Raw genomic sequence first — 18,819 nt, 5'->3', positions numbered from 1 at the left:
TGCAATCCCAAAAGAGTGTATAAAGAGAATGATATCCTAATTTTATCGATATACCGACCATTTTAGCATAATACACACATACTTTTTATATGTGTGAGCTTGGTGGTTGAAAAAAATCTCAAAACTAATTAACTATTGTAAAAATTAAATCCTCTTATACTATCATGTACATTAAGACCCAAAATGAATAAGCATTATTAATTTTGGGCCCTTGGCTGTCAAAAGGCCTGTTGATATCATGTTTTGCAGCCCGAGCAACTACGCATTGAGTTGATCCGTTCCTGTAAATATGGAGAAATGAGGGCTCGAGGTGGTGAAAAACACCTATGATCATGCCTAAGTCAGCTTGGATTCTTAATCTATGATTTAAGGGCGTTCAAATGAAAGTGCTTATAGAGTTTATTGCCTCTGCCGGGGGGGGGGGTATATATCTAGTTGGGGTGGTTTCCCGGCAAGTCAATCGTGGTGGTGCTGCTCTGTACTCAGGTTGTGCCATCTCCCAACGTTCTGTTATGCGACAAGTCATCCATGACTGATCGTGGCAGTCGTTGCCAGTCCAGGGTTCACGTTGTGGTGTGTTCGTCCCTCAGCATGGCACGCCCATCTCTCAGGTCTGTCCAACCGTTGGCACCTAAGAATCAGGGTTGTCCCTGACACTGCATATGTGGATTGTTGGCCAATAGTGGTGTCAGGCCTTCTAACTCAAGGATCCACGTTCCGCGCGTGCGACTTTACTACTCATTTCTAGTCTTCTTGGGCCAAACTCGCCCTTCTAGGCCTGGCTCATCCTATCACTTTATACTGATTTTCTATTGTTGGGCTACCTTAGACCTATTAGGGTCTCATGGGCTAGGCCTGTGTGGTTCCACCAAACCTGGGAGTGATCTTCCTCACAGGTTGGAATGCCTAGATTATGAATGTCCCTCTTTATTGTTTTTACGATATTATCTTATAATTATTTTCATAGACATGTAGTATTAAAAAAAAAAGTACTAAATTCCTAGTGCAATCTAAAGGGCTAAAAGTTACTCTGGTAGAAAAGGCTAGGCTTGAACTTGTGTTTTTGGTTTTCACTTTTGTTTCCACCTATATATAATGTTAATGCCATGTTTCGTACACTTGGAATAAGCTCCAACAATTTGGATTAGGATCTTTCAACTTGCAATTAGAGAGACGAAGGTGGACTTGATGGTGATTCAAGGGAGCCTTCGATACTAAAATCAGTACTTCTTCTCGAAAAATTATAGGAGAATTGGAGAGTTTAGAGAGAGTTATTCGTACCTGAAACACAACTTTTGTACAAATTTTGGGAGAACATCCCATACCATATGTCCAGGGTTTGCGTCATGCCCATTGTTGCCAAAGCATGACCTTTAATGCGGCGTGGCGTTTGGGGTGGAACCATTAATTGAGTGTGGCTCTATGGGTGGCGTCTCGACAGTAGGTGGTCAGTGTTGTCACTTCTCGTCTCTATTATCAAAGAATGGAAGGTTGTCCATGTTCTCCATTTATTTGCTGGGATAAATCCTTTAATTCTAGGTGTCATAGGCGAGTATTAGGATCAGTGTGTCCTGTCTGTCCTCCCGACTTGTTTCCTGTGCAATGTATCTCATTCTACTAATACAGTTCATGGGTTGGGCTCCGTTGGTGATTCTTAGACTGTAAGAGGAAAGGATTCGGATCGAGATGGATTTCAGTGTCTAGTCTAAGACGAACCCAATGAGCCAGGGGAGAATATCCATTTCAAATAAATTTATAAAAATCTAATTAATAAACATCAATCTGCCAAACCTGTAGGGGCATACATGATTATTGGGATACTCCCCACCCGCTGTTTTAGCAACAGTCCATTTGACGAGACAATGAACATGATCACGATTTACATTTGGATGATGACGCTAAATGCTTCTTGTCTTCCTTAAAACCATTTTATGGTCAGTATTAATTAATCACTTCAAGCACATATTTTCCATGGATATATATTGTTTTAAATAAAACTAATTTCATTTGTAAGAGGAAAATTAAAAACTTAATCGATCTAATGTTTGGTTCCCACTTGAATCAAAAGACATTCCGGTTATATTTGGATGTCAATATCATTTCAAATTAATTATTGATGAAATTTATTAATTTTTTAATTTTTAATAAAAAAATTAAATTCATTTCAATTTATTTAATACATTCAAATGAATATTTTAATCTATTTATATTTAAAGAAATTATTTATATAAATTTTAAATAGATAAATCTTGTATAAATTTTTATAAAAAAAAATTCTATTTAAAACAAAATATATAAATAAAATTATTATTTATTAATAAGACACAATTATTTACTAAAATTTCATATAAAATTATACATTAAAAATTTTAATACAATTTCTTAAATATTACTATTAATAAGAGTGCGGCTGTCCTCATACCTCACATGATTTTTTTTATTTTTTTAACTCAGCACGCACATGTGGGCTGCCGCTGATGTAAATAATTACACCTATTAATAAATCAAAATATCTTACATCACCACAGCTTCCAATGACAGAGGGGTCGACTAAAGACAGCGTGAAGCCCAAGTCAAGCGACAAACAATAAACCCTAACGCCTGCACCAGTCGTTGCAGCCGAAACACTCCCATTTGTATTTGAGATTCGAAAAGCAATGGCGGAAAGAGCCGAAGCCCCTGTGATAACCTTAGGAGGCAAGGGCTCATATCTATCATCATCCTCACTATACGCCATCGCCGCCGGCCTCGCTCGTGTGAGCATAGACTCGTCTGCGCTCGATAGGCTTGTCGCCGCCTCCTCTAAATGCTGCCCGCCATCTATCAATTACCGAATCAAACTCTCCGAAAACCTGACCCTACCTGAATCCCGTGCTTTCCTCACCGTCGCTATTAGCAAGCTCCTCCTTTACGGTTCCTCAAACGTTCGTACGGTCCTTCCAGTTAGGATCTCCGAAGTCCTGAATTACAACTCTAAAACCCTCGAATTCGAACCCCTCTATTGTACCGAGGACGAGATCTTTGTGCTGGAGAGATCATACGCAGCTTTGCACGGCATTTCTGCCATTTTGGACCATGAGTTCACGGCGTTATCGTCCATTGTCGATGCCGTTGCCGCGATTTCGTGCGAGGCAGCCAGAGCCGACGTGGCAGCATTCAATTCGATGGACTCGGGGGACGGGTTTTCGTCGAAGGAGGAAGTTGGGGTTGCCAGTGATATGAAGGTTTTACTCAATGGGTCTAAGTTGGTTGGTAAGGTTGAGAGAGTGTGGTTCTCAAAAATCCCCAAAGTTCACGGGAGTTGGAGGGAGATAGTGAAGTTGGTGCACTCCAAGGTGCGAATCGAGTTGAATTCGGGCATGAAGTTGGCGAATGCGGAATGTTCGGCAGTGCGGTCAGTGTTATTGCCGCTATATGACTTAGGGAAGTGTAGCTTGAGCCGCGCTAAATCGAATTTGGAGTCGATAGATGATGGTGATTTGCAGACGACTCTGGGGGACTTGTTTGGCGGAAAATGCCCGACTAGCGACAGTTTTACAGATGGTTTTAAGTTGGTCTCGGAATTGGGATTAGAAGAGGATCATGAAAAATTTGTGCACGAGGTGAACGTGTTGTTGGGAATGGTGTGGAAGATTGTTGCGTGGGAGTCGATAACGGGTTTCTTTGCTCTTGAGGGTGTGGAATGGTTTGGAAAGAGTGAAAAGGGCGTTGACGCGAATGGAGTAGGGAATGTCAAGGTGGAGAAGAAGAGCGAGAAGAAGAAGAAGAAGAAGGTGGTTTTGGGGAAAGGGACTAGTGTGATTGTGCAAATGATTAAGGATAGGTTGCAAAGTAAGGGAGGGGTGGGATTGGGGGTTTGGAGTTGTTGGAGAAATGGGTAGAGGATCTTTTGTTGTTTTTGGATCCCAAGGACCAGGATTTTGGTAGTTTGTTGCTGAGAGTGAAGGAGATTGTGGAAAGCAATGAAAGTAGAAGACTGCCCAAGCTTCCAAAGGTGACAATGTTGCTGAAATTTTGTCATTAACTTCTTTGGAATTTTTTTTTTTTTTTTATAGGTAAGAGATAAATTTTATTAATATGAATGAAATAGGCCTAAACCATGTACACAAGAAGTATATCACAGAACACCTAAATACATTCTAAGAACGATGAACTAAAGATAAGAAGTCATGAATATTATCTCCAATTAAAACAATAGCAAAAAACCAAAGCAATAAGGTATTTAGAAAGAAATTCTTCAACTCCACCACTGTGCGTTCCTTGTCTTCAAAACAACGTGCATTCATTTCCATCCAAATGCACCACATGATACACAACGTAATCATTGTCCAAACTGCTGCTACTTGATGACAGCCCTGCAATTTTCTCCAACAGCCATCAAATCCACCACCCTCAAAGACATTACCCAAGTGACACTAACCCTCCGAAAGATCTCATCCCACAACACTCTTGATACGTCACAATATAGTAATAGGTGATCCACCGATTCTCCATTTTTTTTGCACATGTAGCACCGATCCATCACTACACATCCTCTCTTCCTCAAATTGTCCGTGATCAAGATCTTCCCAAGAGCGGTATTCCAAACAAAGAATGCAACTTTGGAAGGCACACGAGACCTCCAAATGTTCTTTCAAGGGAATGGAATATGGTCCTATGTTATCAAAAGGTTATAATACACCGGAACAGTACATAACTTATGCTCCTTAGACCTCCACTTCAAGCTATCATGTTGTGCCCTAGTAGTCCCCGAGGAATGTAATAGGCTGAAAAAGTCAGTAACCATATCTAGTTCCCAATCATGAAAATCTCTATAAAACAGAATATTCCACTGATGCGAACCATGAGAAAATATCTGCACATCAGCCACTAAAACCTCCCTATTAGCTGCAAGACGATATAAAGCCGGAAAACCCCTTTCTAATGCATGATCTCCACACCACACATCCCGCCAAAAACTGATTCGGTTGCCCTTACCGGCTACAAAGCGAATATGATTTTCAAAACATATCCACCCCTTTCTTATGTACTTCCATAACCCCACTCCATACCCCCCTCTCACTTCTTTGGAATACCATCCGCCCCAAGTAACACCATATCTCGCGTCTATAATTTGCTTCCACAATGCCCCCCCTCCCGATGATATCTCCAAAGACATTTCCCCAATAGTGCTTTATTAAAGACTCTCAAGTTACAAACACCCAACCCACCATTCACAATTGGGGCACATACCGTCTTCCAACTAACCAGGTGGAATTTCTTTTCCTTCCCTAAGCCTCCCCATAAGAATGCTCTAAAAAGTTTCTCAATCTTATTCACCATCCCTGCAGGCATAGGAAAAAAACGATAAGAAATACGTAGGGAGGTTAGTGAGTGTACTCTTGATAAGAGTAAGCCGCTCCCCTTTTGATAAATACACCATTTTCCATCTCGCCAGCCTTTTTTCTATCTTCTCCACCACCCCATTCCATATAGCTCTACACTTGAAAGCTGCTCCTAGCGGAAGACCCAGATATTTCATTGGTAAAGAGGACACCTTGCAATCCAAAAGACTTGCTAGACTGCGGATATTAGAAACCACACCCATCAGTACCATCTCAGATTTGCTAAGGTTCACCTTAAGCCCTAACACTGCCTCTAAACAAAGTAACAATGCTTGTAGAGTTTGGACCTGACTGCTATCTGCATCACAGAATACCAGAGTGTCATCTGTAAACAGAAGATGGGAGATGAAAAATGGGCCACCAGAGCCATTTCCCACTTTAAAACCCGATAAAAAACCCCATCAACAGTAGCGTGCACCATCCTATTCAATGCCTCCATAACGATAACAAATAGAAGAGGAGATAACGGATCTCCTTGTCGCAAACCCCTCGAACTATCAAAAAAACCAGCAGGTGTGCCATTAAATAGAACTGAAAATCAGGCAGTTGAAATACAATGACTCATCCAAGAAATCCACCTATTTCCAAAATCACACCTCTGAAGCAGGTACAAGAGGAATTTCCAATTCACATGATCATAAGCCTTTTCCATGTCCAGCTTGCAGAGAATACATGGGCTTCCCTCCCGCAATCTAGCATCAAGGCTCTCATTTGCGATGAGCACTGAATCAAGAATATGTCTCCCACGAATAAAAGCATTTTGAGGCTTAGATATAATATTTTCCAACCCAGGACTAAGCTGGTTAGCAAGAACCTTCGAGATAATCTTATAAACACTACTAACCAAACTTATAGGACGAAAATCCTCAATAATTGAGGCCCCGTGTTTCTTGGGGATGAGAGCAATAAATGTCGCATTAAGAGATTTTTCAAACTTCTGAAAAGCGTGAAATTCACTGAACACCTGCAAGACATCACCTTTCACAACATCCCAACAAGTTTGGAAGAAACCCATTGAGAAACCATCCGGGCCTGGCGCTTTATCCTTAGCCATACCAGAGATGACCTTGAAAATCTCTTCTTCTTCGAACGGTCTCTCCAAAACACTCACATATAGCGGATCAATTGCCTCAAAAGACAAAGCATCAAGCTTCGGCCTCCAATTTGTTGATTCGGTGAGAAGAGTCTCATAATAATGTACAACATGATTTTCTATTTCTGGAGGAGAGGATAACACCTGAGTACCAGAATGAAGCGACTCAATAGCATTGTTACGGGCAACGTGAATTAGCCACTTTATGAAAGAACTTTGTACACCTATCACCCTCTTTCAACCAAAAAGCCCTGGATTTTTGACGCCATGATATCTCCTCTGACAACAAAGCCCTCTCCAACTCTGCCACAACCGTGCCCTTCCTCAATAATACCTCATCCAAGACATCTCCCAATAATTCCCTACCCTCTATCTCTCCTGCAATTCCTCCAACAAAGATGACTTCTGATTGTCTGTGTGACCAAAAACTTCCAAATTCCATTTTTTTCAGATCTAATTTTAGAGCCTTAAGCTTACCTGCTAAAATGAAAATTGGAGTGCCACTAAACTAATACGATGCCCACCAAGCACGCACCGTCTCTGCAAACCCATTCGCTGTCAGCCACATGTTCTCAAACTTGAAGTACTGGCGGCCCCTATGAATGCCCCCACAATCTAAAAGAATGGGAAAATGATATGAATTGACTCGAGCTAACCTTTTTTGACTTACTTCTGGATAGTGGGCTTCCCATGACAGAGAGACAAGGAATCTATTCAGCTTCGACCAAGCCCGACCGTTAGACCATGTGTACTCACCTCCCACCAAGGGAAGGTCCATAAGGTCCAGATCAAAAATGAACTCAGAGAATTCTTCCATGGCCCTAGAATGCCGATGATGCCTTGAACGTTCACTAGGAAAGCGAGTACTGTTGAAATCACATCCCATACACCACGGCACATCTCATAAAGAGTATATACCTGCCAATTCCTCCCACAACCTTCGCCTATCACTGTCCATATTTGGACCATAACACCCTGCAAAAGCCCATTCCCATCTATCACTCACATCTTTGAATAAAATTGAAACTGAGAACTCACCAACACACTCCTCGATCGCCTCAACCACTCTTTTGTCCCACATTAATAACACTCCACCTGATGCTCCCAGTGAGGCCAAATACGACCAACCCACATGTGAGCATCCCCATAAACTACGCACAATGTTTCTATCTATGAGACTCAACTTTGTTTCTTGTAAACATACCACATCACCCTTCCACATCCTCAATAAGGATTTGATACGAAGACGTTTATTACTATCATTGAGTCCCCGTATGTTCCAAGATATAATCTTAGGCTTCATAAAAAGCTTAACTTGCCCCTCCCTTTCGGTCTATCACTTCTGTTACTCCCTTCCTTGACATCATAATTGATGGAACACGTTAAACGTTTAAGTTCCCTATTCTGTTTTGTTGTTGATTTCGAACGGCTAGCTTCAATAGCCACAACAAGAGCCATAAATTGCTCTTCATAGGCCCGGTTTGGATTCACAACCCATCTCAACTAATCTCATTACTATTCAATACTATTCATCAACTTTAACTCACAAATCTCACTATTATTCACAACCTATCTCACTATTATTCACAACTCATCTCAACTCATCTCAACTCATCTTCAAATCCAAACGAGGCCATAACCTCCAAAAGAAACCCCAAAAATATCTCGAAGCTCCTCTACCTTCTTAAAAATCCAATTAGACGAGCAACTCCCATAGTTAGAACTGGGAGGAAGTGTACAAAGAGGAGTAGCTGCCCCTCCTCGCCTACACTGTCCTTGGGAAGCAAAGACAGTTCCGATTCCCCCACAGAAATTGGTTCATCACTTGAAACCAAGTTTTCAATGAAAATATCTTCCCCAGAATTATGCCCATGACAAACATCCATTTCCAGTGTTGGTAACCCATGATTCGGCAAAACAGGCTGCACCGGCACGGCATCTTGGCCTACTATCTCACTTCTTTGGAATTGGTGTGCATGGTTTATATTGTACATGCTTTGTAGCTAATGGGAGAAATAGAATACAGAAAACATTACTCTTATCAAATCAGAACAGTGGGGTTTTACTTTTTTTTTCCTTTTTTATTGGAAACAACTACAGCATTTATGTTTCTTCAAATAATTGAGAATGTCGCTTAGAAACAGTCTTGAGTTTAAGCTAAAAGTGGGGATTTGTTTGGGCATATTGAAAGCTTGGCGTCTTTTTTTCTGTAATTATGTTGTGTGACCCTTCGGCGTTTATTGCTGATATAGGTTCTCTTTGGAGCTGTTGGTATTATGCCTGATTTTGGTTAATAAACTTCGAATTAATTGAAACTATGGCAAAGAGCTGTTATTAATTCTCAACTCTATTGAGAAGTTTTGAAAATTGCAAGGATGGAGGTGCTTAAAATACTCTATATTTCTGGGCAGTTTTTACAGATTTTATTGGGCGGAGTTTCCGTGACTTTCTTGTCTCTTCTTTTATTATTATTTATAGTCAGACATTCTTCTTGTATACCTCCCGTGTACTTGGGTTTAAGCTAGTTGTATTTTTAAATAAAATATCCAATAAATTAAAAACAATCTGTACTCTATTAATCAATCAAAATTTCAATGCTCACTCTCAATTCATTTTAACTTTTGAAGTGCCTTTTGTTTTACTTATGAAAAAAAAGTTTTTACAAAGATTCTGTTGTGTTGATATTTTTTTTACTTGAGATTTTTTTAAAAAGAATTTATAACTGTATTAGTTTTTTCTCTTGCAATGCATCACTAACTAGCATGCTGACTTGTGAGCATATTATTTTACAAATTAGGGTACTCGTGATTTTGCGAAAGAACAGATGACAATAAGAAAGAAAGCTTTTTCAATTATCGAGGAGGTCTTCGAGAGGCACGGTGCTACGGCCTTGGATACTCCAGCTTTTGAGTTGAGAGAAACTCTCATGGGAAAATATGGGGAAGATTCAAAGTTGATTTATGATCTTGCTGACCAGGTATATATTTTATATTCAGTTGGTTCAACTAAAATCACATTTCTTTTTTCATTCTATCTATGAGTTGGTTTAGTTTCCTATGATGATAAAAGGTGAATTAAGTCACTCCATTTCATCTTTTGGCACATAAATGTAATTTTATGTTAAGCTTTTTGGCAGGGTGGAGAGCTTTGTTCTTTGCGATATGACTTGACTGTACCGTTTGCTAGATATGTGGCTATGAATGGTCTAACATCATTTAAAAGGTACCAGATAGCTAAGGTTTACAGGAGGGACAACCCATCTAAGGGAAGATATCGTGAATTTTATCAGTGTGATTTTGACATTGCTGGCCAATATGAAAAGATGGGGCCAGATTTTGAGGTCGTTAAAATTTTGACTGAACTTCTCGATGAACTTAACATTGGAGACTATGAGGTAACCTCAATTTTCCTCCTATACATGTTAGTACAGAATTTCATTTTTAACACGCTCGTCTTCCTTTCAACAATTTCTATAGACTTTAATGGGCTTAACTTTCATGATTTTTTTGTATCTTTTTCTCTTCGTAGATAGGTTCTCACTTATATATATTCTGGGCACTAGGGTTGCACCTTTTGTGCTTTTCAACAATATTTTATTAAAATTTGTTATTACTTATAAAAAAAATGTAATACATGGAATTTAATTACGGGTCACATATTATACTTTATTTTCTCTTTTACATTGATACTGGCTTGTGGTAGGGCATATATATGATACATCTAACATTTAGTTGTACAGTGGAATTTTAAACATGAATAAATCTAAAGTATTAAAGCATCAAAGAATAACTTTAAAGTTATGAGTTGTAACTAGAAGTAGTTTTGATATTTTAGTCTTTTGGAAGTTAGAATTTCCTTTGTTTTCAATGAATAGAAATTGAAACCAAGATGCTTCCTGTATTCATAGATTCCTTTACTACTGTGTGATACAGCATGGTGTTGAGTTAGGCCTCGTTTGAGGAATGAGATGAGAAATCTATGAATAGTAGTGAAATAGTTTGAATTAAAATATTTTATTGGATTTTGGGAAATTAGAGAGAAAAAATTGAATAAAAATATTATAAAGTTAAAATATTGTTAAAATATTATTTTTATTTTGAAATTTGAAAAAGTTGAATTGTTTTTTGTATTTTGTTTGGAAGTTTAGAAAAGTTGTAATGATTAGATATAATTAGATGAAAAAGTTGAAGATTTGAAATTGAAAATTGTTTGTGCTCGAGTGATGTTTGGGAAGGCCTTAGGTCTCATTTGTTTTCGTAGATGAGATGAGATGAGTTAAGATGAAAGTTGTATAAAATATTGTTAGAATATATTTTTTTAATATTATTTTTGTCTTGGAATTTGAAAATTTTGAATTATTTATTTTATTTTGTATGAGAATTTGGAAAATTTGTAATGATTAGATGAGATGAGTTGTGAAAACAAACCAGACCTTAGTCTTTTCATACTTGCAATCTTGATATAAAGCAATTTGGACCCAGACCTTATCTTGGAACCTTCACCTCATCAAATATGTTATTCGATATGTTTCCTTGCATATCTGGGTTTAAAATCTTACCTAAAGTGCTTTCCTGAACACTTTTTTAATAATTGATTTCTTTTGTATTCTTCTACAGATAAAATTGAATCACCGAAAGTTACTCGATGGAATGTTGGAAATATGCGGAGTACCGCCAGAAAAATTCAGAACCATATGTTCTAGTGTTGACAAGTTAGATAAGCAATCTTTCGAGCAGATAAAGAAAGAGATGGTAAGAGCACTTGCATGCATATGGTGTTGTCGTCTGTATATATGTGACTATGCCCTGCTGCTGCTTATAGGGAGGAGTAGAGACCACGATGTACTAATGACCTATCAATAAATATTGATTTTATTCGATAAGGATTTTTTTATATAGTGATTTCATTTTGTTTGATAATGATTATACTATGTTCTCTTTTCTTAACTGTTTTGAATATATTTATCAAGAGCAATAATAATGGATCCAGTTATTTTCCATTTTTACTTCTATGAGGATAGTTCTGTTAGTATATTTTTTATGAGAAAAATTTTATTTATAAGCTAGTATGTAGATCATACCATCCAAAATGTTTACATGACATAATTTGATTTGGAAGATAATTTTTTTGAATCTTACAAATCAAATTTTACTATTTAAGTAAAATGGATAGTGTGCTCTACACACCGGCTTGAGAATAGAATAACTCTTTTTATAATATGTTGATTTAATATCTATTATTATATGTATCTTTGCATGAAGTATTTTTGTTTTATTCATATGTATTTCTTGTTAATTATTGTTAGGTGGAGGAAAAGGGTTTAACTGTTGAGACAGCTGATGCAATTGGCACTTTTGTGAAGGAAAGGGGATCCCCTTTGAGATTATTATCTAAACTTAAGCTGGAGGGAAGCAAGTTCTTAGGACACAATGGATCAGTTGATGCACTGAATGAACTGGATATTTTATTCAAAGCTCTTGAAAGATCGAAATGTCTTGACAAAGTCGTTTTTGACTTGAGTCTTGCCAGAGGTCTTGATTATTACACTGGAGTTATATTTGAGGCTGTTTTTAAAGGGGGTACACAGGTAAGTTGTAGGAAAAAACATGATTATTAATTGCCTTCATTTTGCTTTCTATGGGAATGTATAATTGGTGTGTTATGTTTCATTTATATGTTCAAACATTGTGCAATAGGTAATCTGCATTCATTTTTCAGAAAAAAAGTAATAGGTTAATGGTATTCCTCTAGCATATCTTTTCTCAATTATTTTGCATTTTAGGAACTTGAACAACAGAGTTAAAATGACAATGATCTTGTATGCCCATTTATAGTTGTTGTATTTAAAGGTCTTTGTGCTGTAGTAGGTTTTTCGAGATTTATTGTCCTTAATTTGTAGTGCAAAATGCTCTCTTAGGTCTGATAAGTCTCAAAATTGATCAAGCTGAAAATGGCTATGGTGTTATGCATATGAAAGAGTGTTTTGATCCAGTGAATGAAAGGTTAGTTAATTAAGTAGTACTCTTCATTATCCTAAAGTGGTGGAGGCAGAAGAGAAGTGTGTTAGTACTTTCTCGGTCGCTAGCCATTTTAAAAATGTGGTAGATGGGTGGGAGTGGGCTTGGGCTTTTGTAGGCATTTATGAGCCTAACATGGATAGAGATAGGAGAAGGCTTTGGGAGGAATTGGCAGGTTTATATTGGTTAGGGGGGTGCCATGGTGTATGGGTGGGGACATCACTCGCTTTTCTAGCAAGCGATCGGGGAATTATCGAATCTCTCTAGCCATGGAGGAGTTCTCGGAATTCATTTTTTATCTTGATCTCATGGATCTCCCCATGGTGGGTGGTGAGTTCACATGGTCTAATAGTCGAGGTTGGTCGAGATCGGATAGATTTCTTGTCTCTCCTTCGTGGGAGGCCCATTTTCCGAGGTTGTGTCAGAAGAGGCTGCCCCGTATATGCTCGGACCACTTTCCTATCTTGTTAGATTGTGGGGGTATTCATGGGGAACACCGGTATTTTAAGTTTGAAAATATGTGGTTAGCAAATGATAGTTTTGTAGAGAAGGTGCGTATTGGTGGGCTTCTTATCAATTTACAGGCACTCCTAGTTTCATTCTTGCAGGCAAGCTTTAAGGCTTTAAAGCTCAAACTTTGAAGTTTTTGGTAACGTTGACAACCAAAAGACTACTCTTATGGAGGGACTGCAGGTGTTAGAGGGGATGGAGTTGATGGGAGACACCTCGGAAGAGGTATCATTAAGGAAGAGTTCAGTAGTGCCAGATTTGGAGAGGTTACTGTTGATGGAGGAGACTTCGTGGCGACAAAAATCCAAAGCCCTTTGGCTGAAAGAAGGCAATAAATGTATAAAGTTCTTTCATAAAGTGACTAATTCACATAGGTGCAGTAATGCCATTGAGACATTTCTTTCAGGTACTCAAGTGCTTACTTCCCCCTATGAATTAGAAAACCATATTGTGCATTACTGTGAGAACCTCCTCACGGAACCGGCCTATTGGAGGCCGAAAGCTTGATAATCTGTTGTTTAAGCCTATTGATTCACAAAGTGCGAATTGGCTGGAAAAACCTTTTGATGAAGATGAGATTTATAAGGTCATTCTTAGCATGGCCAAGGACAAAGCACCGGGTCCGGATAGCTTTTCGATGGGATTCTTTCAAGCCTATTGGGATATTATAAAATGTGATGTATTGCAGGTTTTTTGGGGAGTTCCACTCCTTTAAAAAGTTCGAAAAGTGCCTCAATGCGACATTCATTGCTCTTATTCTAAAGAAATATGGGGTTACAACAGTTGAGGAGTTCCATCCCATAAGCCTTGTGAGTGGAGTATACAAGATCATTTCGAAGGTTCTTGCTAACCGTCTAAGCCTGGTATTGGAACAAATTATTTCTAAGCCTCAAAATGCATTTGTTCGGGGGAGACAAATCCTAGACACGGTTCTTATTGCCAATGAGTGCTTGGATCATAGGCTGTGGGAGGGAGTTCTTGGTATTCCATGCAAGCTTGATATGGAAAATGCTTATGATCATGTGAATTGAGATTTTCTTATGTACTTGCTAAGGAGGTGTGGCTTTGGTGATGGGTGGATTTCATGGATTCAACATTGTATTTCAGTCGCCTGTTTCTCGGTGCTAGTGAATGGCACCCTTGCTGGTTTTTTTAACAGTTCTCGTGGATTGATGCAAGGGGATCCACTATCTCCTTTTCTCTTTGTTATAATTATGGAGGCACTTGGTCGGATGGTAAATGCGGCTGTTGGAGGTGGCTTTCTATCAGGATTTTCGGTGGGTAATGGTATTAGTGGCTCTATCATAATTTCACATCTCTTGTTTGCAGATGTACTCTAGTTTTTTGTGAAGCGGATCATGGTCAGATTCAATCTCTGCGAGCACTCTTATTATGTTTTGAAGCCGTGTCAAGGCTTAAGTTGAATTTGAGTAAGTCCAAGATGGTTGCGGTGGGTGTGGTGCCCAGTATCAACAGCTTGGCGAGCCTCTTGGATTGTAAAGTGTCCTCGCTGCCTATGAAATATTTAGGCCTTCTGTTGGGGGCGACTTTTAAGGCTAGAGCCAATTGGGATGGGGTTGTGGAGAAAATAGAAAAAATGTTGGCTGGTTGGAAACGAATGTATTTATCGAAAGGAGGTCGACTCACATTACTAAAGAGTACTTTAGTGAATCTTCCCATCTATTTTTTATCTTTGTTCCCTTTGCCTATAGGGGTGGCGAATAGGATTGAGAAATTATTTCAGACCTTCGTGTGGGGGGGAGTGGAGGAGGAAAAGAAATTCCATCTTGTTCAATTGGGGGAGTGGGCTTCAGAATTTTTTTATACACACTTTAATGCTTTGGTTTTCAGCCCTTGTACTTAATGGAAACAATGTGCACGGCTTCTTGTCTTTAATCTCTTGATCATAGAATTTATTTAGGTGTTCTTTTGAATACTTCGTGTGTGTTCAGGCTATGCCTATTTCATTCGTATTAATAAATTTACTCTTACTTATCAAAAAAAAAATTGTCATCCTCAATCATACTTGCTATGTGGCATATTTTAAGTGATTGATAGAAACAACCACTTGACATGTGCCGCATCAACATATGTGACTGAGAATGACAAAATATAGAATGAAGAGTAACATTCCTAAAAACAGATTACAGGCAGTACAGCAGATGGGTTGAGATTTTCTGGCCTAGAGGCCAACTGAAGTTATGAGCTACTGCTTTGGTGGTGAAAAATGATGTAAAGTTCCAATTTTCGGAACTCATTTTCAATCGTGGGCATGCACTTTGCAATTGTTAAAAAAGAAAGGTTGGTAATGCCTGATGACTGGTTATATATCAACTTTATAACGAAGTAAATTTTCACGAATGATTTCCAATGTCATTTTTCCTATGCTTATTTTCTTCTGTCTTTAGGGGAATCCAAACAACACTTACTATAAAGAAGATGCTCACGGGATGGGAGCCAGACCTATCTTTGAAATTTTAATGATGGGTTAAAAAGTGTAGCTAAATTTGTATTGAAATGTACAAATACAGAAGAATGTAACCCCCCGCACCAACACCACCAATATATGTTACTCAAATTACAATTTATAACTCTTAATGTCATCTCACTGCTTGCATTGGCTTGTATGTATTTCTAGGTATGTCATTGATTTTCGGATGTCCTCAGGTTGGTTCAATTGCTGCTGGTGGACGTTATGACAACCTTATAGGTATGTTTGGTACAAAGCAGGTTCCAGCAGTTGGTGTCAGCCTTGGGATTGAACGTGTATTTGCTATAATGGAGCAGCTTCAGAAAGACCAGAACCAGGTGATAATAATACTCATAATACGTGCATGTGATTGCTAAACCTGTACTTGGTTGAACTTCTCACACTTACAGATATATGGTATTGTAAAAACAAAAACATTAGAGAGTACATTTCTGGACTGGTCTTCAAATAAATTGTCACTTTCTTCTTCCTAAGAAGGGGTGGAGGTTGATATCATGAGTTATAGGTATGTGGTTTTCTGGGTGATAGGTGCACAATAAGAGACATATACATGAATGAACATACATGATTACACATCATAAAAAAAAATAACAATTACGTCATGAAATTTATGCCTGCCGTGGGAAGAATCTTGCAATTGCTCTTTTTTGGAAATCATTCTAGCAAAAGTTGCGTTTGCCCTTTTGGCAAGTCTCTTATTTGTTTATTTATATATTTTTAGCAAGATAATAAAACATTCCAGCAACCTGTGGTTGAGGCTGATGTGTTATATCTTCCACTTCTTGTTTGGGTGTTTTGGCAGACAACACGAGCTACAAAGACAGAAGTTCTAGTGAGTATAATTGGGGATGACCTGACTCAAGCTGCAGAACTGGCAACCGAACTGTGGAATGCCAGACTGAAAACAGAATATCTGGTCAATAAAAGAGTGATGAAGCACATTGACCGTGCTAGAGAGTCGAGGATCCCATATATGGTAATTGTGGGTGAGCGGGAACTGAATGAAGGGATTGTGAAGCTAAAAGACGTTGAGGCTGCTAAAGAAGAAGAAATTCCTCGGAGCAAACTTGTGGAGGAACTCAAACGGCGGTTGAACCAATGAAAAATATTATTTGGCCAACTCACAATTCCAAAGCCAGACTTTTGTTCTCTGTATTAACACAATGCTTTTTGGAGGGTATGTACACATTATTCTTTACCCATAATCATTAAGTGGCGTATGTTTGTTGTTATATGGTTTATAGAGAAACACTCTTTATTTTATTTGTTTGGGATGAGAGACCTCATGAATCTAAACTATCAACTAGGCCTGTGCAAAAACACAATGGGCCTGACCCATCCGACAAAATTGATCCGACCAGCTCCGATAAAATCGGGTTGAAGTAGATGCTCTCTCTCTCTCTCTCTCTCTCCAGCAAAAAGACCCTAGCAGATGAAACCCCTCTCTTCAAAAGGCTTCTCTTGTGGTTCTCTCCTTCTCTATCGTGTGCTTCTCACACATTCTCATCCTTGCCAAGACCGGAGTGTTCAAGAATCTTGTGCCGGAACTTCAACGACCAAGTTTTTGAAATCCCCAGTGAGTTTGGAGTGCTCCATGAACTGTTGAAACTTGACCTGAAGATGCAACGGCGGGCGATAGCATGAGTAGTTGACGAGGTAAACAGATCTCGGATGGGTCATGATGTAGGCGGTGGATCCGAATATAAGAACCTAATACAAGAACAAGGAAAAGATAACGACGGTGACAAGGTTGTATTGGACATGGAGTCAGAGTTGATGAACATCATCTGGGTTGAGCTAGGTGGGTTGAGCTAGGAGGCTTGGACGATAATGACAGCTATGAGGGGGACCAAACAGAGGGTCAAGAGGTGGATTTTTTGGGATTTCAGATTTGGGTTCGAGATTTGAGGTATGGGTTTTGGAACTGCGATGGGGCTAATACATAACATTGTTTGACGTATTCGAGATATTCAGATTTGATGTATTCGAGCCTTTGCTTTAGTTTGTTGTAGATTACATTGTTTGCCTGCTTATGTGTGCTTTATTCATGATATGCTGTGAGTTGATCACATGAAAGTTTCCTACTTTTTACACCCGAGTCTGATTCTTGAAATTTCTGAAGCCTGGTTTGACAGTCCTGCAAAAATTTGGGTGTCACACTTCGGACCATGCTTATGACATTGGGGCCAAATTCTGACTAGAAATTGGGACACTTATGCATACACTGAATTTTTGAAAGGAACAGAAGCTATCATGGAGCTTGGAATTTCAATTAATAAGGTTATAGATACACATTAAAGTTTCCTAGGTTGACAACCTCAAGCTCTTTGTATAAACTGATAAACAAGGATGGTACATGATCCACTGACCTTATCTAGATTCCTATGTTGGGGTTGTTTCCATGTGAAATCTGTGGACGTGCAGCTCAGTAAGAAATTGGAAAACTCCCCTGGTGAAGAAGGTAGCCACGTCCTATTTTCTTTACTGTTTTGATGGCTTATCTTTCTACAGTTCTTTCTAATTATTTCGTCTTTCTGAATCATTTTAAATACACGACTATGAGTATTGGTAGTCCTCAATTTCTTTCTTCCCAGTATATGTGACTGCAGATTCCCACACCTAGCATGCACATGGACCTTCTTTCACTTTAGTTCTGCTTGTTTTTCTTGAATTTATTATTTAGTTTTGGGTTGATACGCGATAGTTAGTTGGATTAATTCCTGTTATGCTTGAACCACCATGGAAAAGGGCTTTACCGTTAGGAGGATACAAAATTGAAAATGTAATGCTTACTTATGTTATGGATGTTTATTGTTTATGTCATGAATGGCCAATGGGATGTCATGTAGTGGATGGATGAGCAGCTTCGTGTATTATTTTGCAGAACAAAGCAACCTTCCTTCTTGTATTATTTTTGTTATAAATCATCTTTTTTGTTCTTTCCTCCGTTTTTTGGATGAACGAGTTTTATAGTTATTGATCTGTTTGATATGATTTTTGAGTTTTCAAGACTGGAAATGCAGAGAGAGAAGGGCTTTTAAGCAGCGATTTAAATAAATAAATAAATATTTATATTTTTTTTAAAAAAAAAAGTTTACCCGAACCGAATGGTACAGGTCGGGTTATTTTATGAGCGCGGGCCAAGTCGGGTCGGCCTACTTGTACATAGCAAGACTCAATCAATAATAAGTTTCAAGAACTTCCATTCACGAACGTCCATCAGGCAAAACCTCGCTTACACAACGCAAGCCTTTGGACGAAGGTCGACCAGGTTCAGGAGTTTTACACATGACACACACACATATAGATGCGGGTGGGCAAGCA

General features: G+C 38.7%; 1 protein-coding gene across 1 annotated transcript; it reads left to right on the top strand.

The window, feature by feature from the left end:
- Positions 1-2,520: 2,520 nt before the first annotated feature.
- LOC121249660 (histidine--tRNA ligase, cytoplasmic) lies at positions 2,521-16,727 on the top strand. Its single transcript, XM_041148391.1, is given in 8 exon segments — positions 2,521-3,852; positions 3,855-3,994; positions 9,275-9,454; positions 9,614-9,871; positions 11,094-11,228; positions 11,783-12,064; positions 15,672-15,812; positions 16,298-16,727. Coding segments are annotated over 8 exon segments (2,631 nt in total). The 5' UTR covers positions 2,521-2,657; the 3' UTR covers positions 16,598-16,727.
- Positions 16,728-18,819: the final 2,092 nt, after the last annotated feature.

Source organism: Juglans microcarpa x Juglans regia, chromosome 2D (assembly GCF_004785595.1).
Source record: "Juglans microcarpa x Juglans regia isolate MS1-56 chromosome 2D, Jm3101_v1.0, whole genome shotgun sequence".
Taxonomy (NCBI): Eukaryota; Viridiplantae; Streptophyta; class Magnoliopsida; order Fagales; family Juglandaceae; genus Juglans; species Juglans microcarpa x Juglans regia.
The sequence above is the reverse complement of the archived record's forward strand: the minus strand, read 5'-3'. Positions and strand labels throughout refer to the sequence as shown.